The sequence below is a fragment of the Chiloscyllium plagiosum genome, unplaced genomic scaffold (assembly GCF_037043375.1).
Source record: "Chiloscyllium plagiosum isolate Xiang-an unplaced genomic scaffold, Cpla_swu_hap1 HiC_scaffold_17, whole genome shotgun sequence".
NCBI classification, from domain to species: Eukaryota; Metazoa; Chordata; class Chondrichthyes; order Orectolobiformes; family Hemiscylliidae; genus Chiloscyllium; species Chiloscyllium plagiosum.
Window position 1 is genome coordinate 19,993,182 of NW_028270155.1, and position 27,559 is coordinate 20,020,740.

Below are 27,559 nucleotides of genomic sequence, written 5' to 3' on the forward strand. Positions count from 1 at the left end.
GACCTTTTGAGTATTTGAAGCATTAAAGTTTTTTTATTTCATGTTTCATCCGCAATATTCTCTTCTCCAAATTGAATTTACCTCCTCCATTTTTCACCTGCTCTTTATATACTTATCTTTGCTTATTTTCCCTCCATTCCAAAATCCCTAACTGCCCTGCACCTTCTTGAAGGGTGAAGAAGTCTCTGACTACCTCACGTACTAACTGACCATTGTCCTAAAAGCAAGGGAACAACCCCAAAAGTAATATGATGTGAATGTGGATATGTACAGCCACTTGTAAGTGTGGGTGCTCACCAATCCATTCATTAGTCCCATTCTTATTGTGGACTCCAATTTTATTCTTTTCTCTGACTTCTATAAATTCTGCCAGCCCATATGTATCATTTCTCTCCTTTCCTATTCAAGGAAGAGTTCCTTTATGTCATTTATTCATCTGTGAACAACTAAGTGTGTTTGTAAGGGACTCCTGGTCTTACATCTATGAAATCACACTAAGGGATAGGTTTGTTTGGGACATCTGTATTATACCATCTGAATTTTGATCTCTGCTTTTCTGACTCATCCATACGTTCACATTCTGATTTGATTCCCTTTTCTTATCCACAATATTGACCTGGATGAATCCAATCCACAATTGTGAGATTTAAACATTAAATTAATTTGTCACGGTTCCATCTTTTCATCATTCCACTGGGCGTTGGCAGGGTTGATCCTCGTTGATGATGATCACACTTCTTGTTGGATGATCAGGAAACATATCATCACTACCACAATGAATAACTATTCACGCATCTAAGAGTAGAAAAGAACAGTGGACTATTTAAAATCTGAAAGTATTTGACTGGCTATACATATAAATCCTTTGCATTTGGTTAACTATTGGGCTGACTCGATTCACATGTGGTATGATTTTATCTTAATTCATTTACAGGGCAAGGACATCACTGGCTGGACCAGCAAGTATAGCCCATTCCTAATTGCCTCGAGGGCAGTTAGGGGTCAACCACGTTACTGTGGGTCTGGAGTCACATGTAGACCAGACAAGATGGCAATTCCCTTCTCTGAAGGACATTAGAGTCCTAGAGTCATAGAGATGTACAGCATGGAAACAGACCCTTCGGTCCAACCTGTCCACGCTGACCAGATATCCCAACCCAATCTAGTCCCACCTGCCAGCATCCGGCCCATATCCCCCTAAACCCTTCCTATTCATATACCCATCCAAATGCCTCTTAAATTTGCAATTGTACCAGCCTCCACCACATCCTCTAGCACTTCATTCCATACACGTACCACCCTCTGCGTGAAAAAGTTGCCCCTTAGGTCTCTTTTATATCTTTCCCCTCTCACCCTAAACCTATGCCCTCTAGTTCTGGACTCCCCGATCCCAGGGAAAAGACTTTGTCTATTTATCCTATCCATGCCCCTTATAATTTTGTAAACCTCTATAAGGTCACCCCTCAACCTCCGATGCTCCAGGGAAAACACCCCAGCCTGTTCAGCCTCTCTCTATAGCTCAAATCCTCCAACCCTGGCAACATTACTGAACCGGATTGGCTTTTCCAACAATTGGCAACAGTTTTATGGTCTTAATTGATTTTTTTTAATAATCCAAATTCCACCATCTTCTGTGGTAGGATTTGAACTGAGGTCCCCGGAACATTGCTTGGGTCTCTGGAATAACAGTCCAGTGAGAATATCACGAGACCGTCACATCCCCACAAAGATTGTTTTCACCTTGGGTCAATAACTTGCTTATTTTCAGATTAACATAGCACCATGAACATGTCTCCCATCTGATGTTCAATTAGTTGTTTCTTTCATCAAAGTACATTTTGAATCTGCTTTTTAGACTTATCCAAGTTCACAATAGCAAATTGATTTGTTTCATTTGCCCATTCCACCACCTGACCTGACCATTTAGAATTACATTACAACAGAAGCCTTGAGAAAATAGGGACAGGAGTAGGCATTCAGCCCACTGAGCCATCTCTGTCAATTATGCTTTTATGGCTAATCAAACATTTACAAAACTGAGCTTCTATAGAAAATTCAAAGGATTCTCCATCCTCTGAGTAACTCTTGACTGCTTTCTGAAATAGCCTAGTGAGCCAGTTGGTTCAAGGGCAATGAGAAATGGGCAATAAACTCTGGCCTTCCCAGTTACACCCTCATTCCATTGGCCTTCAGGGAATGAAGGACCTACTCCAGCTTTTATTTACTATATTCCTTGGTCTTTTTTTCACTTCAATAAAAAAGGATACAACTCATCATGATCAATGCATTCTGAATCCTATTGTAACTGACAAAGTATTTTTTTTCTATGTTGATGTAACCATTGATATAATTTTGTTGAAAAGGAGTAGTGGAACTACCATTATGCTTAAGAATTATATTTTATCATCTTGTATAGAACTCAATTTACTCCATACTCAGAAGAAATTAATCTTTCCACCATTTCAATCCCCAGCTTCAAAAATAACTGATATTTAAGAATTAAAAAAAGGAAGTAGTCTAGTTAAATTATCAAATTCTGATAAAAATAAGAAATCTTTTCTTTAGAATTAAACAAAAGTGACAAATTAATTCTGCAGTTAAGTTATAATTTATTTCCAAGTGCTCACAAGCTAAGCAGTGTGAGACATCTTAAGTTGAAACTTTATTGCTGGAACAGCACAGCAGGTCAGGCAGCATCCAGGGAACAGGAGATTCGACGTTTCGGGCACAGGCCCTTCTTCAGGAATGAGCAGAGAGTGTTCAGCAGGAGAAGATAAAAGGTAGGGAGGAGGGACTTGGAGGAGGGGAGTTGGAAATGTGATAGGTGGAAAGAGGTCAAGGTGAGGGTGATAGGTCGGAGTAGGATGGAGGCGGAGAGGTCAAGAAGAAGACTGCAGGTCAGGAAGGCGGTGCCGGGCTGGAGGGATCTGGCTGAGACAAGGTGGGGGGAGGGGGGATGAAGAAACTGGTGAAGTCCAAGTTCATCCCCTGCGGTTGGAGGGTTCCCAGTCGGAAGATAAGACGCTCCTCCTCCGACCGTCGGGTTGTTGTGGTTTGGCGGTGGATGAGTCCAATGACCTGCATATCCTCGGTGGAGTGGGAGGGGGAGTTGAAATGCTGTGCCACAGGTTGGTTGGGTTGGTTCGTCCGGGTGGCCCAGAGGTGCTCTCTGAATCGCTCCGCAAGTAGGCGGCCTGTCTCCCCAATATAGAGGAGGCCACACCGGCTGCAGCGGATGCAGTAGATGATGTGGGTGGAGGTGCAGGTGAATCTGTGGCGGATATGGAAGTTTCCCTTGGGGCCTTGGAGAGAAGTGAGGGGGGAGGTGTGAGCGCAAGTGTTGCACCTCCTGCGGTTGCAAGGGAAGGTGCCGGGAGTGGAGGTTGGGTCGGTGGGGGGTGTGGATCTGACAAGGGAGTCGCGGAGGGAGTGGTCTCTACGGAAAGCTGATAGGGGAGGGGAGGGAAATATATCCTTGGTGCTGGGGTCTGTTTGGAGGTGGCGGAAGTGACGGCAGATGATGCGCTGTACATGGAGATTGGTGGGGTGGTAGGTGAGGACCAGTGGGGTTCTGTCCTGGTGGCGGTTGGAGGGGCGGGGCTCAAGGGCGGAGGAGCGGGAAGTGGAGGAGATGCGGTGGAGGGCACCGTCGACCACGTCGGGGGGGAAAATTGCGGTCCTTGAAGAAGGAGGCCATCTGTGTTGTACGTATTTTGAACTGGTCCTCCTGGGAGCAGATGCGGCGGAGACGAAGGAATTGGGAGAATGGGATGGCGTTTTTACAGGGGGCAGGATGGGAGGAGGTGTAGTCCAGGTAGCTGTGGGAGTCGGTTGGTTTGTAGTAGATGTCCGTGTTGATTCGGTCGCCTGAGATAGAAACAGAAAGGTCTAGGAAGGGGAGGGAGGAGTCCGAGACTGTCCAGGTGAATTTGAGGTCGGGGTGGAAGGTGTTAGTGTAGTGGATGAACTGTTCAACCTCCTTGTGGGAGCACGAGGTAGCGCCGATACAGTCATCAATGTAGCGAAGAAAAAGATGGGGGGTGGGGCCAGTGTAGTTGCGGAAGACATCTTAAATCCTGTGGGTTTATTATTACGAAGGGAATGTGTCCAGTGTAGTCAAATAGGTTTAAACATTGCTCAGGTAGCCAGTTGGATTTGTAAGACATTTATAAACATAAACAGAATCCCTTTTCATATCATTTGGAAGAATTGGATCTATGTGTGCATGTAAGGCGGACACATTGAGATTACTATCAAACAAAAAAAAACAAGACATCCACTGCAATGTGCCCTGTATGTAACTCAGCCTGGAAACTCAGTGCATCAACAGTGCAAAATAAAAACAAATTACACCCATCAAATCAACAGAATAATGCATTCTAATTTGCATAATTTTGTTTCACTTTTTAGAAACAGCAATGTTATCCACATTGCCTTTTAAATTCTTAACTGCTGGATTATATTATCAATCTCTGTTATAGGATGAATATCTGTAAAACCCTTTAACACTCAAAAGTTAATTTAATTGAGTAAATGTTATTTGACTGAGGTACTGGTAGTTTTAAAGAAAACAATGGTAAAAACGTTATTGTGCAGAATTAAATCAGGATGTGTCGTATATGAGTCATAGAATTGGTACAGCACAGGAGAAGGTAATTCAATCCATTGTGTCTGCACCAGTTCTCCAAATTAGCATTTCACTTACTGCCATTCTCCTGCCTTCTCCCTGTAATCCCACACATTGTTTTCAAATAGCCATCTAAGTCCCTTCCCAATGTTTCAATTGAATCTGCCCACAACACATTTGCAGGTCATGAGGTTTAGACCCTAAGCACAGATTGTTTGAAAAAAGCTTTTCATTATATCACAGTTGCTTCTTTTCTGACCAACAACACTTTAAACCTGAGCCCTCTTATAGTCGATTCCTTTCATGAGTAGGAATTTTTTTTCCCTCTTTACACATCAAGATTTTTCATGAGAGATCTCAAACTCTAGTGTGTGTGGTTCATTTTTGGGCCTTATTACCTCCCTGATTTTAAATTAACAAACTCTTATAAACCTGGTTTTCAGTACTTATTTTCCCCCATTAGCTTCTTATTCACCATGAACAGCCTTAATAATTTTAAAACCCTGTCTATCCAAGGCCAGATTACTGTAGTCATATCTGAGGAGTTGTGTAATATATGCTTCAACATGTCAGCGAGAGGTATATGAGACTTTTATTTGCTTTATGAGTATGGTCATAATCTTTTCCATTCACGTCGCTTCTCAACAAGTTCTCTCAATTCTTCCATCTCCCTGCACCTGGCCTTTGTTGACCTGGGCTTACTGAGTTATTGCCTATACTAATGTGTTCATTCCCAGAATCTCAAGCATGTAAAGTTCCTTATTTTTCTCATTTGTCATCTGAAAAACTACATAATTTTAAAATTCCAAAAATGTATCATTCATCTCTTGATTTTTCACTCTTTTCTCAATTATCTTACTTTTCCAGTCCATGTTAATTATTCCTCCACATTATTAATTCATAATGCTACAAATTGGTAAGTGAAGATAGACAGATGTATATTCCTAATGTACAGTAATTCAAATCTTAATTTTATCAGTTTTCCCATTCAAAAGATACTTTATTGATTACTTCCAAAATCTATTGAAAAGATTAATTTCAACACATACAATTTACTTCTGTTGCAGTTCCTCCTGGATACATATTGAATATTATTTTGTTTCAATGTTCACATTTAACACAAACAATATTCCAAGCACTTTTCATATCAAACAATGAGTTCAGTTGAAAAGTTATGGAATAACATTACATGTTTTCAACAAAGTGATCCATCGAATGAAATTTAAACCTTGAGGTATTACCAAGGCAACTATCTGAGAAATATAGGAGAAAGTGAGGACTGCAGATGCTGGAGATCAGAGCTGAAAAATGTGTTGCTGGAAAAGCGCAGCAGGTGAGGCAGCATCCAAGGAGCAGGAGAATCGACGTTTCGGGCATAAGCCCTTCTTCAGCCCTTCTTATCTGAGAAATATTTAAAGACTGCAATACTTGGCTTAACTTTAATAAAAATAATGGACAATTTAAAATGAAACATATTGTAGTTTATTGTTTACATATTCTTGCAGACTAAATAAGATTATTTAGTTTGGGCTTTCTAATCACAATGCTTAGTCAGTTTGTATCTTGTGAACATTCTTTTTAGCTTTAGAAGGAAATAATCCGTTTGTTAACCAGTATGACAGAGTAGCAAAAAGACTAATGTTCCATTCCAATACTGCACTACTCTCTAAGATATGATATGTTCTTCAAATCACTGAACTTTCATTATCTTATCACCTATCAACATTTCACTACATTCCCTAAAACTGGGCAAGTTTATAAAATTGAAACATAGTTACCTTTTCTCATAATAAATTATCACAGATATTGTGCAAAAAGAAGGAACCTAACTTTTGCCACATTGTATGTACTTTTTACAGAGGTTCCTTTCTCCAGAAGTTACAAAAACTGTAATGCTGCTGTTTTAATGATGCTTCTGTCAGTTTGTGTGGAGGGAAAGAGCTGTATATCTATGACATATGAATGTTTCCCTCTAGTAAGGATTTAAAATTTGCACATTATTGTAGTTCATTGCATGAAAAGTTGGAATATAGACAATGGATTATATCACAGGATGAAGATTTTCATAAATCATGCATATATACTGAATGATCATAAGGTATAAATTCAAATCATACTATTGCTATAGCATTAAGTAATACCAAGTAGTATATCTAGTAAACAAAATAACTTGGAATGCTTTTGAGTTTTGTGTCTCACGATTTAAAATATATTGCATGTCTCATATTTTACTGACATGCGTAAGTGTATGCAACCATACAACTACACTCTGGAATGTCAACTTCTCAGAAATGTAAACATGTTTTAATTCTGGGTGCAGTATAAAATAAACACTCTAAACATTTAGTGAAAAGAAAATTTGCAAATTGATTTAGACTCCAAATGATTACCATTAAAATATGTTATGGCAGGAGATTCTGGAAAAGCTTCCAAATAATATCTAATAAACCAATCTGTAGTTATCATGCCACCAACACCAACCATCTTTGCCCCCTTCTCCCAAAAGCTGCTAACCTAACCTTTCACATACAATATACATACTTACACATCCTTATACATTATACCCCATTTTGAGTAGCATCATTGCTAGAATCATAATTAGCTTTGGTTTGAAAGTTCCATAGTTATTCATTATGCAATCTTCCTGAAAATATAAGGAACATTTTTTATAAACAAAAGCATTAAGATATCTCTTGTAACCTTGCCCATGGTAAGTCAAATGATGGTGTGTTCCATGAGCACAGGACCGCCATACTTGATAACGCATTGTGCATTTTGTGTTCATTTTAAAGCAACAAAGCCCAAGTGTTAATTGATCAGAATTCAATGATTGTTTGATCAGATTGGAATTTGATCAAACATCAAATTATCAATTTTTCAGATATAGCTGAAGGTAAGTTCATAAAGGGCCCAGGTGTTGAGAGACTATATTCACAAGAGCACCTAACATAATTTCAACATAGAATCAGGTTGGTTACTGACTTCAGGTCTATTGTGTACTGTATTGGCACTGTGACAGCTCATGGTGGAACTACCATTTATGGCATCCCATCTATCATATTCAACATTCACTGTCTTCACCACTGACACATAATGGCAGCAGATTGTACTATTTCCAATAAACAATATAGAATATCCTTCAACAGCACCTTCCAAACCATTGACATCTACTAGAAGGAGAAGGGCAGCAGATGCAGGTGTAATCATTTACAAGTTCCACACCAACTCATGCAACACCCTGACTTGGACCTGTGTCACTGTTCTTTAATTTTCACTGCAATCAAAATCTTGGAACTCCTTCCTAGTAGCACTGTGGGTATTGCAACATAACAAGGAGTGTTCTAGTTCAAGAAAGCAGCTTACCATCACCTTCTGCAAAGCAAATAGAAATCAGTAATAAGTACAGGTCACTAGACTCTTTTTAAAAGTGTAGGTGAATACTAAAAGTCTCTTATAGAGTCATAGTGTATATGGAATGAACTGTCAGAGGAAGTGGTAGAGGCAGGTACAGTTACAACATTCAAAAGATGTTTGGACAGGTACATCAATAGGAATGTTTTAGAGGGATATGGACCAAACACAGGCAAATTGGACTAGTTTAGTTTGGGAAACATGTTTGGCATGGATCAGTTGGACCAAAGGGCCCGTTGCTGTGCTGTATGACTCTTTTTTTCTGAAAGTCATTCGAATCATTCCAGAAATAATATATATGGCAATAAGAACACAATTTACATCTTCATTGATACTTTGAGGATGGGTAACAAGAGACACTTGTTATAGGTTTAAAGCTAATGTCCTACTTTTGCAACACAAGCAGACAGCTCCAAATACTTGTTCCTGAATAACTATGAAAATCAAAGCTTATCTTAATAAATATGAATGCATGTAAGATGCTTTAACTAAACAAAATATTGTTGATGATACTATCTTTCAGATGAAATGAAACACTGAAAGCTCAGATAGCTAAGAGGTTAGGTTAATATAAAATATTTCATGACACTATTTGAGGACAGACATTGGAGATACGCCTTAGTATCGAGGAAAATCTTTACTTCTCAATCCCTATCACAAAAAAAATCTGGTGAATATCACATTCCTGTTTGTGGAACCTTTCTATATGAAAACTGTTTTTTCATCAGTGAATAAACTTCAGATGTATTTCACTGGCTGTATAGAATGTTTGGAAATGGTTGCAAAGGACACTATATAAATGCAAGCATTTCTTTTTGGTACAACTTTTGTCTGTCATCTCATCATTAGCATTAACCCTTGCAATTTTTTTCTGGGGGATGAAGTGTCACTGGAGTCAGCACAGGGGACACCACAAAGTAATCAGCAATTGCATGCAACTAAATCAAAAGACTTAGATAAAGTGAATGGTCGTTTTGAATGTTCTTTTTACTTTGTGAAAAGACTGATTAATGGTTCACGACGAGACATTGTCATCAACAGAATACCTTTTCCATCGAAAGGTTGAAATTCAAACTCATTCCAGACTTCTGTGATTCAACACTACAGGCTAATTGTGTTTAACTTTATTCAAGTCTAAATTGCAATGGTTTCGATGTCGGTTTTCATGGTGGGTTTGAACGGTGGAGCAATCTGACAGTGATAAATATTATACTTCGTCAATCAGATTTCAGGATGCGTTTGCAAAAAAAAAATCAAAGAAGGCGCAAAAAAATTCCCAGATGTTACACAGAACAACTGCAATCGCTCGTGTCGATTGTGTGGCATAAAAAGTAATTGCATCGATTTTGATGTGGCTTTTTTTTAAATAAGACTTGAGACTGCATTCGGGGTAAGAAGGATTACTATTTGTACATTATAAACTATGCGGATTTTAGTTGACAACACATGTCTTTTGAAGTATGCCGTGTTGGAGAACAAAATACAAATGCATGGAGGAGTGAAAAACATGTCTCGGCATAATACCTCCGTCACTCACAAACCGTCTTGTCCTCCATTCTGGAGAAACGTTCAGTTCAACAAATGCAGAAATTGAAACTGAGCCGAATCACTAGCTGTGGCAACTTTGACCATGATTAATCGAATGTGTGTTATATGATTTATGTTCTTTGTGACTATAGCATCGATTTATCAAAGCGTGAACTTAAGAGTAGCTGCAGTGAGTTGCACAGATACCACCCATCGAGAGAATGATTGGCTTATTTAGCTTTCTGCAATGTGAGTCATGAAATAATGAAGTTTTTGTTAAACCCACTGAACCCCCAATTTCTGAGCCGCTCTCAGCCATCTCTCTCTAAACAAACAGTGCCCTGAGAAGGCAAAGTCGAGTTCCACTGAACACAACAGATTGTAAAGACGAAATATGTCTTCTTTAAAAAAGTAACTCAACTGTGCTGTGTGAGCTTTGGGGATGTGGTTGGCGAATGTCGCCCCATACATGAGAAGGTTAAATCCAGATTGTGGTCTGTTTTCGTGCAGCGTGCAGGAAGCAGAATGCATCAGTCACGTTTGTTTTTCTTCTGCTGGTTGGAAAACGCTTTCTTCAAACAACTTAGAACATGAGCATTTTGCTGATTAGATTGTATGCGAACAGCACGAGTAAAGCAGAATTTCTCATCCAGAAGGAGTGGTGTAGGTTAGAATCCCGAATTATAGTTGCAAACATCATCGTATCCCAAAGTCTCCATGAAACTGTGAACATTAAAATTGGGATGTCGCTTGATTTATTTTTCAATTTTATTGAACCCCTGAGAGTAGTAAATTGCCTGTTTGTGCGGGCCTAGAAATAATTAATTTTCTGTAAGATGGGGATCGCCAAATCATTTGATGATCAAGTTTGCTCGCTTGAAATTATTAAAATGAATACGAATTATTACAACTGTACGCTGTCCACGCGAGTAATATTGTATCCCATGAGAGTCGGCACGGTGGTTCAGTGATTAGTACTGCTGCCTCACAGCGCTAGGGACACGGGTTCGGGGGGCTGTCTGTGTGGAGTTCCCTCCGGGTTCTCCGGTTTCCTCCCAGTCCAAACATGTGCAGGTCAGGTGAATTGGCAGTGCTAAATTGCCCATTGTGTTAGATGCATTAGTCAGAGGGAAATAGGTCGAGATGGGTTACTCTTGGACTTGTTGGGCCAAATGCCTGTTACCACACAGTAGGGAATCTAATGTTGACTGGAATGTGTCCACTGGTTGGTGGGCAAACAATGGCACTCTTCAGGCGTTGATGTTTAAATATAGCTTGCATTTTGTTTTGTGTGGTGGACTTGGTATTCCCCAAATTGATAAATGAGTCAGTTCTATAGTTAGACTTAGAGAATGCATTAATTTTGAAAAATAAAGTTGCATGCACCAGTGATTGGAGTAGTTTGGTTCCAGCTTGTGACAGCAAATCATAATCTGTCATCTTGGTCATTTACATGAAGAGATGCAGTTGCCGCACACTTAAGAACCCTCGTGGAAAATGTTGGCCGATTTGGAGTACAGAGTCAGCTCTGTATAATAACATCGTTATGCTCTTTTTTCAAAAAGTCCCCGTTGAAGCGTGATTTTTTTTGCCACATATTGATCAACATAAAGTAGCCTGGAACACTAAGGGTTTGTATCGTTCGCTCATATCGTGCAATCACTTCCAATGGGAAAGGGCGGGATAGCAGTAAACTTAACAACAATTTTACATTACTGATTCCACTTATCAACCCATAGTGTTTCTAAAGAGATTTCACTAGTCAACAATGATAAGACGAATAAGCAATTATTCGTGGAAGCAATTGAACCCACGTTACTAGAAATCCAAACTTATGGCTTCTGACCAGCATAAATTGGCTTGAACTGTCTAGAATTATTTTGGAACAGCAGTGTATGACATCACTGAGAAGGCTACAATACCGTAACGTATCACTGGGAAGGATACAGTACTGTACCACATCACTGTAAAGGATAAACACTGTAACATATCACTGGGGAAGATACAGCACTATAACATAACACTAGAAAGTATGCTATACAGCATTTTAACACATCACTGGAAAGGATACAGCACCTTAGCACATCACTGGGAAGGATACTGTACAACACGCACAGGGGAAGGAGACAACACTATAGCAATCCTTGGGAAGGATAAATCATAAGTGACAATCTACCGCAATTCCTTATTTAACATAGAAACAAAATAAGCCTGCAAGAGGCATAACGTATCAATTCATGAATAAATAAATATTGCCAGTTTGGTCATTTGTAATTAAAATAGCAATCCGAGGTTAACAACGATATTAATAAAAATATAAACGCTTTAGCAGACAAAATACAATGATAGATATATATTTCACGCAGCATTTACATTTTTCGTTATTTGAGTATCAAGCAAAAGACAGCAAATATTACCTTTAGTTTCCATGTACTACCAATAAATGAAAAATACAATTTTGTATTAATTCAACACCGAATTGTCTGCTCTTGAATATAACACAACGAAAATTGCTGTGAATTGCATTGTATCTATTCTCAGAATAACTAAATTGCAACCTTATAAGAATCATGTGATCAACGGCTGAGGAATTGAAATTGTAGCATTTTTATTCTTAATCTAATGTCGACCTAATTTAATGATATTAAATTAAGTTGTAAAAATCTAAATCAGGATTTCCTAGCGAATGAAGACAATGTGCCAAGTCATAATATAACTAATTGAATCACGAAATCCAAAGCACGGAAAAACGTTTTCTTTAAAAGTCAACACATTAAATTCTTAAAACCTACACTAATACATTTCAAAGAAATTGTTTGTAAACGAAATAAGTTGAACCCCGAAGCGGAAACGCCTAATGATTATTTTGTTTCTGCTGTGCCATACCAAGTTTCAAAACTTTGCTGAACTCAGTGTACATGTGTCCTTTTGGTGCTCTCGGGCCAACATAGATACAAGTCAATGATCCGAAATTACAATTCACTTATGATGTATAATCCATCTTAAATTACATCTAAGATTTCAGGAGATTAAACGTGACAACAAATTTTGCATCATCATATTTTAAAATATTTGTTTCCAAGAAGTATTTGTTCCGATTGATCTGATACACCACATAGCTTTTGTTAAATTCTGACAGCAAATCCATGTGATTTTTCATGCGTTTCTCTACTGTCATTTTCCGCACCGATGCAAAAGAAACTGTCTATGTGGCAAATCGAACAAGACAGGACGACGTTGTACATGACTGACATATAACAAATTGAGTACAATCATCACTTATACCATGATGAGTTCTGGACATTTAACCAGAGCTTTCTCATTGAGACGATGAAACGTTTTCTAAAGCAACAAGCCTTCCTAAAGGTATCTCTAATGCGAGAAAGAGCAACCTAGAAATTGAGAAGAATGTAATTTTTCGGTTCTCACTCAACTGTTCAATCACCTGCTTCGTGCTACTAATCCAAAACTTCGAAACTGCCTTGGCATGAGCCTATACAAATGATTTTCCATTTAAAAACTGGTGTGCATGTATTACCGTCTGTTCTAGTGTGGAAATTGACGATAAGTTGCAGCTATTCTGCAAGAATGAAGAGTAATAATTATTTGGAATTCGCTGTCAGGTCGATCCTATCATCGGATGGCTATATACTCGGTCATCTCTTTCTCAGATACAAATCTCCCATTTTCTCGTTAATGGTAACACACGTATTTCTCCAACCCTATTCTTTACTTCCGTCCATCCACTTCAAATGAACCATCCTTTCAAACAATTTTGACCGATCTGCTATATCTTTTAATATTTTCAGAATCTGTTTCAATTTTCTTCTGGCGCTCCTTAAAAGAAAACGACTGAGTAATCTTTGCACATAAATAAATTCGAGAAATCTGAAATGAAAACTGAAATTGCTGAAAATGCTCAGCAGGTCTGGCAGTATCTGTGGAGAGAGAAACAGAGTTAACGTTTTGAGCTGAGTGTGACTTCTTCAAAACGTTTTGCTCATACTATGGGATGGAACATTCAATAGCTACTATAATACCATAAGATAACAGGAGGAGGTCGTTCAGCCCCTCGATCCTGCTCTGCCATTCAATAGGATCATGGCTGATCTAACACTCCTCACTTTCCTACCCATTTTCCACAATCCTTGATTTCTCCTACTGACCTCTCAGTTTTAAATATACAGGAGGACTCTGCCCTGCAGCTCTCTGTGACAAGGAATTCCAAAGAGTCATAAACCTATGAGAGAAGAAATTCATCCTCATCTCAGACTTAAAGTGTTGCCCCTTAATTCTGAAGCTATGCCCTCTGGTGTGAGATTCTGCCGTGAGGGGAAACATCCTCTTAGCATTTACCCCGTCAAGGCCCTTTAGAATCAGATGTGTTTAATGAGATCACCTCTCATTTTTCTAAATTCCAACGAGTAGAGTCCTAGCCTATGAGATATATGTTGTGTGCTAGGTGGGACTGTTGTATTTTTTTCTCCGGATGTATTTACTCTCTTGTAAGATCATTGACACACACACAAAAAAACATGTATTTTTGCTTACTTTCTTAATGTTGACATTATTTTGTTGGTATCTCCATTGAGTGTGGATGTAACTGACGCTTAAACTGGCCAAAGTTCGCTAAACGACCACATTGAAACAACAGCAAATATGTATTTTTTAAATTCTAGTCTCTTGACAGTGATAGTCCCTTATCACGTGTGTTTATTTCAGGTCAAGTCGGCCATGTCCTTCAGTGTTCAGCGCTGCTTTCAATCAATGAAGAACCTCGAAGAAAGACCTCTAGTGCTTTATTGGAGGAACTGCAATTTCCGAACACAATAACTATCATCCTCAACACCATGCTCCCTTAAAACAATGCACTCTGTAAACAATTGACATTTACAACTTTAGCATCACTATTTTCCCACCCGCATGCATTTTTAATGGGTCAATCTCTTCTCAAAAAGTCACTCCAACAGGAGTAGATCTGGAAATCATTATCTCGAATTGACCTGAGCTGATAAAAGTGACAGTTTGAAAAATGGGCAAAGATAGTGCATTTTGATACTAATTTAAACTGGATTGGAAATAGGAGTAGCCACTAATTCACGAAAGTCAAAATTATATTGCCACGTTGGGGTAAACATTGAAAGTGACTTGGTTTGAGTTGACAGTCAATCGGGGCTAAACTGGGGTGTTCTATTTAGAGACACATATTTGCTTGCACCAAGTCTCTGCAGATGGATTTATTGGTATTTTTCGAAAACCCTGCGTAATATTTTGAATTTTGCGGGGAAGAGCGGAACTGAAGGCCATCAAGATAAGATAATAGCCAAAAAAATCCAATAGGGGATTCAGAAGGAACTTCTTTTGGTAAAGAGTAGGGAAAAAAATGTGAAATTGGCTACTGCGGAGAATGGCTAATGCCCACAATATAGATGCCAAAGATCCTTCATAATCCTGTGTAAACAAACTAACATTTTTTTTGTCTGTAGCGTCTTGGTCATTTTACAAGACAATACATATGCTTTGCTGGTTCTGGCTGAGATAGGCGCGTCCGTTAAATGCCTGCATTTGTGAGAATTACGTAAGTCACTGTCTACAATAAAACACCAATACAGCCTTCCCCTGCCGTGAGGTTTGAGTCGAGGAAGATTAAACTTGTTTATCACCACTCCAACACACCAAGTCTGGTCCTTTCCAAGTCTAGTTGTGCGAAGCACGAAAAAAAATTCAATGATCTTAAACATAGTTGGAAATCTTGCAGAGGGTGCCTAATAAATTAGAGCGTTAGCGATCGAGATGTTTCGTTTTAAGCAGAATGTATAGTGAAAGTAATCTATCTAATCGGAAAGCAAGCTCGTTGTGCACAGAGTCTCTGTAAACAGTCAAAAACCAAATCCGGTCAGATAGCTATTTCATTGGCCAAAACATAGGCGAACGAATTTTAGTTCCTCGATGCTTTTATTAAGGATATTGTGTATGGAGATTCAAATTTGGATTCATACTCTATTTCGCATGAGAATAATGAAACCAATTACCCCACCCCCACCCTCTTAATTAAATAGGCAATTAAAAATACAATTAGAAAGACAGCGACAGCGATGATAAAATATTTGACTGAATTATGCCCAGGATAATCTTACCCTACATGCATCAACTTGGATTTTTTTTAAAAAAACATTTTTTTTATCTTGAAACATCCATGGAGAAAAATCTCTATTAACATAAATCCTATTTTGTGGAATTGTATTCTAAAAGCTTGGTTTGTTATTTATTGACAGTGATTGCGATAAAAGCTAGTGTCCCTTTCCAGGTAAAGAGTAGTTTCAGGTTAGTTTTACCAGACTTTGGTCTGCCCGAGAGATATGGATAGATTCATGGTACCTTTAATGCAATAAGCTCAGAGTCAATGAGGAAAGCTAATCGCCGCTCGGCATATTGGCGCAGACGCATGAAACCCATTGAAATTTTCATTCAAAAATCGCAATGCCTTTGAGCAGGTAAAGGGACAAATGGGCTGAACATGTCTTACAATCATAATCACGCAACCTATTCGTTTCCTTTATAATAACACGTATATACTTGGACGTATTCCTGCATTTTATTACTTGGAGGTTGTCAACACGCGATTCCTAATACTTGAGTTTCAGAGTCAAGACTGATACTGTTGTATGGGCTTTAACTGGCTTTCCTTCTTACAGTTTGGAATTCTGATAGAAAAACTGCCAGTAATTACATATTTTGTCAGTTGACTGACGTGCCAATGTTTGTGTTAAAGCAGACTCGAATTGTACTTTTTGTTTAATGCTGGCGGTACAAGTTCAGATCATAAAACTGTGGAAGAGGCTGTAAATTCCCTCAACTACAGAGTTGTCACATATTTTGTGCAATCACGTCATGGAAAATCTGTCCCTTTGACTGAAGAGCCAGCCGGAATAAGTCGATCGAGGGACGCCACAAAAGTAATTTTGATTTTCTGAGCCAAGACGTTATAGCCGGGGCTTTTGTTGTTAGTGACTGGAAAATAGCGTACAAAGTTAAAAGTCACACAACACCAGGTTATAGTCCAACCGGTTTATTTGGAAGCACTAGCTTTCAGAGCGCTGCTCCTTCTTCAGGTAGTTGTGAAGTCTAAGATCGTAAGACACAGAATTCATAGCAAAGGTTTATAGCAAAACTAGAACCTGGTGTTGCGTGATTTTTAACTTTGTACACCCCAGTCCAACACCTCCAAATCGTAAAATAGTGTGAACGCTCTGCTGAACTCCATCTCCTTTACACAGTACAGGGTTCGACCAAGCCTCCTTGTTAATTAAATCATGTGACATGTTCAGGAGTCACAAAATAGGGACTGTGGAGCTCAAGAATGTTCAAGAGAAGCCCATGTGAAGAAGCTTAAATTCTAGAGCAGCTAACATGTATATAATGAGATACCCGTTCTTACAACAAGGTGGAGTAGCAAATGCACCTATCACCCAGTCAATGTATTTTATCCATTTCAATCCGTTTTATTTCAAATGCTTGCTGTACCTTGTTTAAGTAACTCTTGGCACGCATCTGCTATTTGTATGGTTATTGCAAATATTGTGCCCCTGCTCTATTCGAGATTATAATTTACAACATGAGATAGATCTTAGGGCGTCGCCTCACTCCACCTTCAATTATGTGGCATACTTCTTCCGGGCATTTCAAGTGTATTTGACATTTAAAGTTCAGCAACGAGACCCCGTCAGTTGTGGTTGCCGCACAAACTTAAATTGTATTAACACGTCAGTACGTTTGCTCCCCTGTCAACACACCCCTGATTCTACTTCAGCAACAGAAAACACGGCTAAACTGGGAAAGCATTTCCTCCACGTCAGCCGGTACCCTAATCTCTCCCATCCCATAAAGTCCATTTAAGAGAACATCATGCGCCATTAAGCCTTTCCAGCCTAATGCATGGTTCGCTGGAGCCAGGTTGCCAGCCGTGTTCCTGCTTAGATAGTACATGACTAAAATAAGCAATTACTAACAGTAATCCCCAATAAAGCAGCCAGAAAAATACGTTTACCACTAGCTTTTCTGTGTTTTGTAGAATCATTTACAACAATGTACATCAAAATAACGACCTTGTACAAAATGAATAGAAAGTGAGGACTGCAGATGCTGGAGATCAGAGTCGAGAGCACCGCACCGGCACCACACTCTCAACTTTATAAAAAATGACCCCCTTTTGTTTTGATAGTCACACGAATTGGCAAAATGCACGGGTCCTGCCTTATCCTTTTGCTTCACGTGCCTCCTTCATTTCAATGTTTCTCATGGTTTCGGGCTTATCAACTGAATATAATGATGGGCAATTGTATGGCTCAAAACATATGGCGAAAAGCGGGGAGGGGGATAAGGCCAACTCAAGTTCCAAATCCTGGGTCCCTCTTTCGAGGTGGCATTTGCAAGTTTTGTATGTGTGTGCCTGTGGATATACTGTATATGCTGCTCATGAACCGTCCTCGTGCCTTCATTAAGAAGACACTACATTACTCTGTCACCACCTTGTAGGGGTGGGGGGTAAGAAACTTATAACAGTTGATGGAATTACTCCTGTCACTACCCCCTTGTCTTGTGTAAACGTTGAGGGATCAATTTCCACGGCTTTCCTCAAGTTCTAACTTAGGGAGGGTTTTCTATTTAAATACGCGCTGTTAAAGGTGATCGGTGTGTGTGTGTTTGTGGGGGTGGGGTTGGGGGTTGCTAATTAAACTCAGGGAGTGGAACGGGGCACACGCGTGCCTTCATTTCAGCGAGGTGGGTGGTCTCGGCACCTCTCTCTACCTCAGCCCCCTGAGCGCTGATAAATGCCTGGCCCTGGCTAACAGGGTCACTGATTACGCAGTCTGTTTACAATAGCATCACCAAACCTGGGTCTCCGTACAGCATAATACCCCTTTTATTAACGTTATTTGCACCTCCCATGCAATCTCGAATATAATCAACACGGCTCGGTCGGTGCCGAATTTGATCTTAAACGGAAACTGCTTTTTAATGGGCGGTTGTGGGAGGCGGGTTGGGTGGGGGGGGGGGGGGCGTTGGTCAAATTGGCCCAGGAGGATGTGTTGGGAAATGTAAAACGCTGACTTTCCAAAAGAGCTGGTTTTATACTTGACGATGTTTTAAAAATGCATATTCTAACACCGATTGTTAAAATTCAATAAGCGATGTATTAACTGCAATATTGACTCAGTAGATCCTTTTGTGTCATGGGCACGAGGAAATGCTGCACAGTCAGTTCAGCATGGTGGTATTTGAATCAGATTTTGTTAAAACGAGTTCACTCGTCAACTGTGATCTCAGACCATGGGTTTTCAAGATTTTCTTTAAAAATCATTTTTTTTTCTCCACAGATAAATTGTACAGCTTTTTTATTTGTCGATTCTGTACTTCAAATGGAAAGGTGGAGCGGATTTGTAAAACTATTGCCTGTCACAGAAAGTCGAATTTGTCAAGTATAGGGCTCAATCCACGCAAATCAAACTGTACATTCCAATATGAACTTTCCGTTCAATCCACAAAGGCTGAAATCTTCTTTGGTACTTCGATAAAGTACTGAACTGTCGTATATTTTGTGTTTAAATTATATATGATTGGAACTACATGCATGAGATCGCAATATATTTTAACATTGATGTGCGCAAACAAATCCTACGCGTTTTTCTCTTGTCTGGATATTTGCTTTACTTACTCGAAATAAACATTTTCTAACAGTTCTGCTGATGGTCAAAGTGTCTATGCATATGAATGAAGTGTGTGAATATCATCAAAGAACAGCAATTCAACACATTATTACAAAAAGGCGTTGATGTTCAGACAATCAAAACAAGGAATTTAAATAATGGAAGTATAATAGATCGGAAGACAACTTGACAAAAGTCCGTTCAATAATCAACCTCAAGCATTAACAAAAGAATCTCTAAACTGTTTAGGCAAACGTGTCATTTGAATGTAGCATGTATTTATAACTTTCCAATTTGTCTTATCCATTGGAACACACAGATCGGCTTCCGAACTCTCACTAAGGTTTAAAGAGGAACTCAAAAAATTTCATAGTTTTGCTTTTACCCTACTTGCCAGTGTGTCTAAAAACAAAAACATCTCCAAGTCTCATTTTATAGTTACACTGCACCAAATCTTCCTTGCAATATTGTGAGCTTTTGCGTTTCATTTTCTTTTTGAGTTTTGCTTTCCTTTTGCTATGACCAATATTGTGTTTTTTTGCCAAAGCTAGGAGACACTATCGCTTAAGTCGGTAAGTCCAGTATACTCCCGATTTCCATCGTTTGAAATAAAACGAATTAGCTCTCTGCTGCCAGATTACATTAAGGATGTGATCTTGTAAACCATGACTTTGTTTTAATATTGTGATGTGATTCTGCTCTTGCGAGAAACACAACTCGGACCCACAGAAAATGTTCAGTGTTGATGGGACAACTCTGAATAGGTCGGCGCATTGACGAGGAATATAACACATTTGCTGAAAATCGCTGATACAAGTCAATTGGCGGCTTCTTGACGGTCGCGCTATTTTGGAAAGTATGTTTCGTGTAGTAAATAATATTAAACCTCATACTATTCGGTAAATCTTACTTATCGCTGCAAAAAGAGAGCCAGTCGCTTACAGAATCTCTAAGGTGCAACACATTTAATTTGAAGTTAACTCTCGGGGGAAATTAGATGCAAATTCCCTTGAAGATCAGAATTTGCATCAAGATTTGATTTACAAAAGTGTAGTCCTCCTAAGAGTTAAATTTTATCGGTATTAAACAACATTTTCTCAACATAATCCCAGCCTTATTAGAAATCTGGCGTTATATAGATATATTACTTTTTGAACAATTTTGTGATCTTACCAGAGAAAGAGAGGGGGGGAAATTAGGGTTACAGGCGCCGTCTGGTCGTGTCGCATATATTTGCTTTTGTAGTTCATCTTTTTGAACTAAGGCAACCAGCAGTAAGAGTGGCACTTTCTAAAACCAGGACGCCGATTGAAAGCAAGTCTTTCTCACCCTTGGCTTCTAATCACACTAAAATCTTTCACACTATGTGGAAGAAGTGCGGAGATATTTCTGATGTCTCTTACCTTGGAGAGTGTTTTTTTAAAAAAAAGATACGACACGTTATTGCAAACGATGCCAGGCGCCGAGGCTGCTGGTTCACGTCGCTGCTTTTCCCTCTCTCTCTCTCTCGGAGTGTGTGTGGCAAAGTCTGTGCAGGGCCAGAAACTGGGCACAATTCAGCTTGCAGTGACTTATTTATGTATACATATATAAAGAGAATATCTAAACAGTCAGGCGTGAGGCTACAAAGAACATTTTATAAGTAACAGAAAAGAAAGTATTAAATGGGATTTCACTGAAATTTCTTTAAAGGAGCAGATTGCAGATGTTTACATTGTTTTTGTATAAACATCCTGTACATGTTCCTGTCTATTAAACATCAGTTTTCAAACAAGGGGTGGAATGTGTATCTGATCCACATTCTAAATAGCAGAAAACCTAATCGAAATTTATTATCACCGATTTCTCAATATATATATATAAACTGATTCTTAAAGTCCACTATCCTGCCCTGTTATGATATTTAGTTTTGTGTCTTTAAATAAGACAAGCCTCATCAGACCACCAGTTCTGCACCTTCGCTTCATTTTCGCCAACCTGAAATCAACGTTCCTCACGGAAACACTTTTGCAATGATTGATTCTTTCAAATAACATACGTATTTTTGAAATAATTCTAGGTCAGTTTTGTGGCTCTTTTTGTGGCTTAGAATGGCGTTCATGGTTTAACATTTATATTTACTCAAGTTCCCTTTTAAATGAACTAACTGTATTTAATATTCGTGTGTGTGTGTGTGCGGAGATATATACGTCTATCTGCATAAAGATTCCCCCACCGCCCCCACCCATTACAGCTGGTTTGAACTACGTAGAGAAAGACAGACACCACATCAAATCGCTAATGAAGGCGGGTGTTGAGGAGCTTTCACAGCCCACCAGTCCTGACCGAGGTGGGAGGGGGGTCTGGGCGGGGAGTTCCTTGTTCCTTACGTCTTGACAGTCGAGAGATTCGAGACGCTGATGACAAGAGATAAGTAAACGCGATCTGTTTGGCGTGGCAGATCCCAGAACAACTGCGATGGAAAGTTGCTCCCTGTCCAGGCGACCAAGGCAAAAAGTAACAGAGTGGAAGAAATAACTGCGCCGAGGCTCCCTCCCCAGTTCAACTGCGTTCGGCTGACTGTGTGTGTGTTATTTTTGGTGGTGGGTGGGGGAAAGATCCGGTTTTTTTCTAATTCACTCTACAGCAACAACAACAGAAAGAGTTTTATTTTGAAACTTCTTTTTTTGGAGGGGGGGGGAGGAAATATTGAAGAAACGGCGGAGTTGAATCAAAGGACTATAACAAAAGAGGTTTAGTGCCGGCGAGTTTTCGGTGTTAAAGTGCCCGGCGACATTAGTTCCTTCATGACGGCCGAGATCCAGCAGCCGCCGGCTCACAGCACGGCCCAGAGCAGTCCCATGTCTGCAGCTCCCGAGAAAGTCAACAATCAGACCTCTGTGATGGAATCAGCCATCTCCACCACCAAAACCAAGAAAACAAACGCTGGCATCCGACGCCCCGAGAAGCCGCCGTACTCCTACATAGCTTTGATTGTTATGGCCATTCAAAGCGCCCCTACCAAGCGGCTGACCCTCAGCGAGATCTACCAGTTCCTGCAGAGCCGCTTCCCTTTCTTCCGGGGCTCCTACCAGGGCTGGAAGAACTCGGTGCGTCACAACCTTTCCCTGAACGAGTGCTTCATCAAACTGCCCAAAGGCCTGGGCAGACCCGGCAAAGGCCACTACTGGACCATTGACCCGGCCAGCGAGTTCATGTTCGAGGAAGGTTCCTTCAGACGCAGACCCAGGGGCTTTCGTCGGAAGTGCCAAGCGCTCAAGCCCATGTACAGCATGATGAACGGATTGGGCTTCAACCACATCCCAGAGACCTACAACTTCCAGGGCTCTAGAGCGCCCATCTCCTGTGCTCCAAATGGGCTTTCGCTAGATAGTAGCATCAGCATGATGAATGGACATCTGCCCAACAACGTTGATGGAATGGCTTTACCAGGACACTCGGTCTCTCACCTGTCGACCAACAACGGGCACTATATGGGAAGTTGTACGGGCTCTTCTGTGGGAGACTACCCCAATCACGCCGACAGCTCGGTGTCCGCCTCTCCCTTGCTGACCGGCGGCGGGGTGATGGAGCCTCACTCCATGTACACATCCACCGCTTCGGCGTGGGCACCCTCAGCCTCTGCACTCAACAACGGGGCTCCTTACATCAAACAGCAGTCTCTATCACCGTGCAACCCGTCGGCGAATCTAACTGCAAACCTGCAAGCACATTCCCTAGACCAGCCCTATTTACACCAAAATAGCCACAATGCGACCGATATACAAGGTACAGAGTCATGTATTACTGATAGCCATTACCAAAAAAATGCTCTTAAATCGCGGGAGTTACTATACATAGAAACTACAGAGCAGCAACATTCTGCCAAATGATAAACTAATATCGTAATTAATTTTAATCTGATTTTAAAAGAATGTACGTAGAATACAGTAGACACAATAGTGTGGTTGAACTTAATTCTGCTCCATGCTATTTGGATGAGTCAATCTCGATGTGAAGCCCATAATTTCACAAGCATTTTTTGGGTTCCCCCCTCCCTTTTATTGTATTGGAGCTGGTGGCCAGTCATTTGGGCTAAAGTAAACATCGCTACAGGAAGCAACAAAAACAGGGATAAGTTAAAGAAACCACTTGGTGCTCAAGCGGTTTAATGAAAACAAAGGGTTAGATAAGGTTTCAAGTAATTCTTTGACGGAGCTTCACTTCTAATGCAGTCATTCCAAAGAAAGTGATCTTACTTTTGGAGTGAGAGCAATTCTAAAACCAAGACTTGCTGCTTAAATTTAATTTGGTCACTGCTCATTTTATTTGAAAGAGAAACTATTAAAGAGAGAAAAATAGTGCTTTTCATGCACTTTGCCTCTGTATAAAGTGTTAAGAAGCTATACACCAGTAAGATTCATTAGGAATTTGATAGAGACTGGATTTAGAGCTGTTGTCTTGGAGGAGAGTTTCAGAAGTGTCATTAAGTTAAGGAAGTAAGTCGTTTTCGCTTCCGCGCACGTAATTGGTTACTGGGCTACAATTATAACAAACTAAAAAGAATATACCGGACTTTGTTTTTCCAACAAATTCCAAAATGTGGTCAAAGAAAACATCTCGATGCCATCCCCGCGGGGACAGTACTTGCTGTGGTGCCAACTCGACGGCAATAACAACATCAGAATGCAAAAGGGCCGACTCCCTGCCGCAGAGACCGTCTATTGGGGATTCATAGCGTGCAGTTCAGCCTCAGAGCAACTCGGCCAGGAGCCCGATTAACTGTGTGAATCTGCAGTGTGGGGGTGGAATAGTAACTCTCCAGTAGCCCAGATTCCCATTCCCAATTATCCCGAGAAAGATATGAGAAAGATATTCCAGTTCCTGGACATCTTCTCTGGGATACTTAATGTGTAAAAATGGACCGGGTAGCAAATATTCCGCGTTACAAAAAAAGAATCAAATGGGTCCATAATAGGAGCAGCTTTAAAAGTCTAACCACAAACGGTTTGACCTGGTCGATCTTTCTGCCACTCTGACAGACATCGAGTTAACGCTTGTGTACCAGTAACTGCAGTTACATTATGTCCCCATGTGACAGAAACAGATTCTCATTTTAAATGTACGCCAACTTTAAGCCCAGGTCTACTTTGTGAATCAAAGCAGCCACGAACTGATGGCGTAAAGTAAATCCGCAAATCATATTTTCCCCTGTGGAAGCATTTCCTTTGTGAAATGTTAGCTCATCCTGCAATAGCAGTAAATATGGTACTTGAGCTTTCCGAACAGACTCGGTTTAATTGGTGCAGCTATATTGCACTGTGAAAGTATATAGACCGAGAAAACTGGAGCAGGCGGCCAGTAGCAACTTGTCAAGACAATGGAAACAATTCATTTATGTGACCGCTAAGTTTTTTGACCGTGACAAATTTCAAAATACTAGACCACGTGGAGGAATTTCATTTTGAGATGAAGCGAAATAGCTTTGACGCGGTGTTTAAATGTGTGACCATGAGAACTTGCAAAACCTGGACTTTAGTTAACAACTAATCGCAATGTCGTGAGTCAGCCTCGCCGCAAAAATCATGGTGAGCATCTTTCATTGCAAGGTTTGAAAAAAAAATCAGGCCGGAGAAATTCAATTGACCGGTCGGCAGTTTTACTTGAGCAGCCTTTGAAACTATCAGAAAGAAAGAGAGAGAGAGAGATGTATCCTCTAATCTTAATATAAAACATGAGATGGCTTGATGAGACAAAGTTATAATATCAAATGATCCCTGAATGGCACTTTGTGCTTGGATAAGTTAAATATTGGTGAATGGATTGTTTAACAATGACAACTGATTCATTGCATCCAATTTATAAACATTGATTTAAAGAAAAAAATGATACATTATTAGGTGGTGACTTATGGTAGCATTTATTGGTCTCTGATAGACACATTATAATCAATCCTTTAGGTGAATCTATTATTTGAATTACTGATATCAATTAAAAAGTGTGATTTTCACAGTATTGGAAAGGATTCTGATGATTCGTTAACCATCGGGAACTTTTATTAATTTTATTCTTCACATCTGGCCTGAAAACAATATATTACTAGGCGGCCCTTTTAAATGTTTGATGTTTAAACATATTCTCTTGAATGACATTTCTTCATCTCGGTATGTTTTTTTTTCTCTTCCCATTTTCTTTAACAGGAATTCCGCGATATCACTCGCAGTCTCCCAGCATGTGTGATAGGAAAGAATTCGTCTTCTCTTTCAACGCCATGACGTCCCCTTCAATGCATCCATCAACTAATGGATCTTACTATCACCAGCAAGTGACTTACCAAGATATTAAACCGTGTGTAATGTGATCCTATCTAGAAAAACCAGTGGAATATGCTCTCCCTAACCCCACCACCCCCGGTCTTGCACTGCGATAGTTCGCAGCAGCGGTGCGTTCCTGCCCATAGAAACATTGTTTTGGATCCTTATTTAATACAATAAGCGGATCCAGACTTATTACTAGAGAGAGAAAAATACCATTTGTGAAGGCACTTTCAGCGAAGCTCAATCTAATAGTTCCTATTTATTCTAATTTTTAGCTACCCATCATAAAAAAAACACCGCATAGCCTCTGAAACTGATCAGTATTGTAAAATAAGTCAGTGGTGCAGTGTGATGGCAATATTTGCCATTCCTGTAGTTTTTTCATATAATGTAAACCAAGCCTTAACATGCATTTTAAAAAAAAAACAAAGTCATCCTAACCTTTTTAAAATTTGAATATGTATTGAAAAAATACATAATTTAATGTCTCTTGGCATTGGGAAAGATTTTCAAAAAAAATCGGTATTTTGACACCTGACTTTTAACGTAATCTTATGCACTGTATACAAATGTAATTCATGTGGATTTATAGACGAGGTGGTTTGTACCTTTTTGTAGATGACCAAAATGAAATGCTCTGTTAATCTGTGTATGAAGTCTACATGATATTGTACGTTTCAGTAAAAATAATAATAAAAAAAAGAAACAACACGGCCTGCAGTTTTAGGCCTGGAATGTGTAGTCTGGTTTATAGGCGGAGAGGTTTAATCGTGCAGACCCACCGCAGGTCGCATTACTCCTGAGGTTCTGGATAACTGAAACTGCGAAGTTTCAAAGTTGACATTTCAGACCTGTGGTGTAATTTATTTGAAAGCCTGTTCCTCTCGGATTATCAGTGTTATTTAATTCTGTAATTGTAGTGCAAATAAACAGCGACCCCCAAATGCAATTTTTAACCAAACAAAACCCCAGACGTTAGCAAGCAGAAAGATCCGAATTTGAAAACAAACCCGGATTAAAGTTTTTTTTTAAAAAGAACTATTTCAAATACAAGGAAACAAACTGACAGAACAAAACTCTGGTTCAGACTGTTTCTGAAATTCTGTTTTTATGCAAAATGGAGGCAAAATACCGCTGACAGTCACATCCCCAAAAGGCATGTCCCAGTGTTATTTTTGTGAAAATTGTGGTCAGTGGAATGCAATTGTTGCATTATTAATGAGGTTATCACAGAATTATAACTACTAAAGCAAGTGCATACCAAGACGTTCACGTAGGTATAATTTATATGTTTTACTTTTAAGAGTGTCGTGCCATTTAAGTATATTTTTCCCAAAGGATGTGGATGTCATTCTATTAAAGTTATTGTACTTATTATGCCCACTTCCATTTCGATGCGAGTTCTCTATTATTCCTCCTACTTTCTGCACATTATTTCCTCTTATTCCTTGACAGCGCAGATTTCACGTAGACATTCCATTGCAACTTTTTTTGTTATGGAGCTTGATTTTTTAAAAAGTATTGAATACTTTTTTAAAAAAAACCATGGACAGTTTTGCTGATGTAAATAGATCGTTAAATTCACACGTGAACTCATCATTTGTTCTAAGTTGCTGAAATCACACTCCAATCTCTCTCTATATATACATCTACATTTATGTCCGTGCAATTGTGTATCTCGTGTGAACAGACATGTAATCTGTATATGTGGACATTAAAAACTCTAAAATGGTTTACAGCTGAGAGACAACATTTTTGGGGGTGGGGGGATGGAACGTTCACAAACCTGGCCAACAACACATAAAAATGCAAATTATTAAAGTTGATCAATCTCCCTGTTGATTTGGGCGCACACTTGGGCGCTGGGAGTGAGCTGTGGAGGGTCGTGTGATAGAGGAACCGGAGACCCTGTGGGAGGATCAGGGAAAATATATTCTCTTGTAGCGCCATCGCGCGGTCCCTCTTTACTGGTTTTAAATAACCGAGCTCAG

At 39.7% G+C, this 27,559-nt stretch overlaps 1 protein-coding gene and 1 long non-coding RNA gene across 2 annotated transcripts in view; one reads left to right on the forward strand and one right to left on the reverse strand.

Annotated features, from left to right (window-relative positions):
- The window catches only part of LOC148147288 (uncharacterized), a 25,039-nt gene extending 3,501 nt beyond the window's left edge, over window positions 1-21,538 (reverse strand). Inside the window, exons 1-2 of the long non-coding RNA XR_015759917.1 lie at window positions 20,676-21,538; window positions 298-795 (exon numbers count right to left, since the gene is read on the reverse strand). This is a non-coding gene — a long non-coding RNA (uncharacterized LOC148147288). The remainder of the gene's footprint in view (window positions 1-297; window positions 796-20,675) is intronic.
- Window positions 21,539-21,753: 215 nt separating this feature from the next.
- foxf1 (forkhead box F1) lies at window positions 21,754-27,301 on the forward strand. Its single transcript, XM_043706618.2, has 2 exons — window positions 21,754-23,040; window positions 25,452-27,301. Exons 1-2 carry the CDS (start codon window positions 22,059-22,061, stop codon window positions 25,610-25,612), a joined length of 1,143 nt encoding a protein of 380 aa, XP_043562553.1. The 5' UTR covers window positions 21,754-22,058; the 3' UTR covers window positions 25,613-27,301.
- Window positions 27,302-27,559: the final 258 nt, after the last annotated feature.

What these genes read in the sequence shown, in the direction of transcription:
- foxf1 (XM_043706618.2), top strand. Translation starts at nt 22,059, where the DNA reads ATGACGGCCGAGATCCAGCAGCCGCCGGCTCACAGCACGGCCCAGAGC. An exon ending in CAATGCGACCGATATACAAG is followed by an intron (nt 23,041 to 25,451) that starts GTACAGAGTCAT and finishes TTTCTTTAACAG; the next exon opens with GAATTCCGCGATATCACTCG.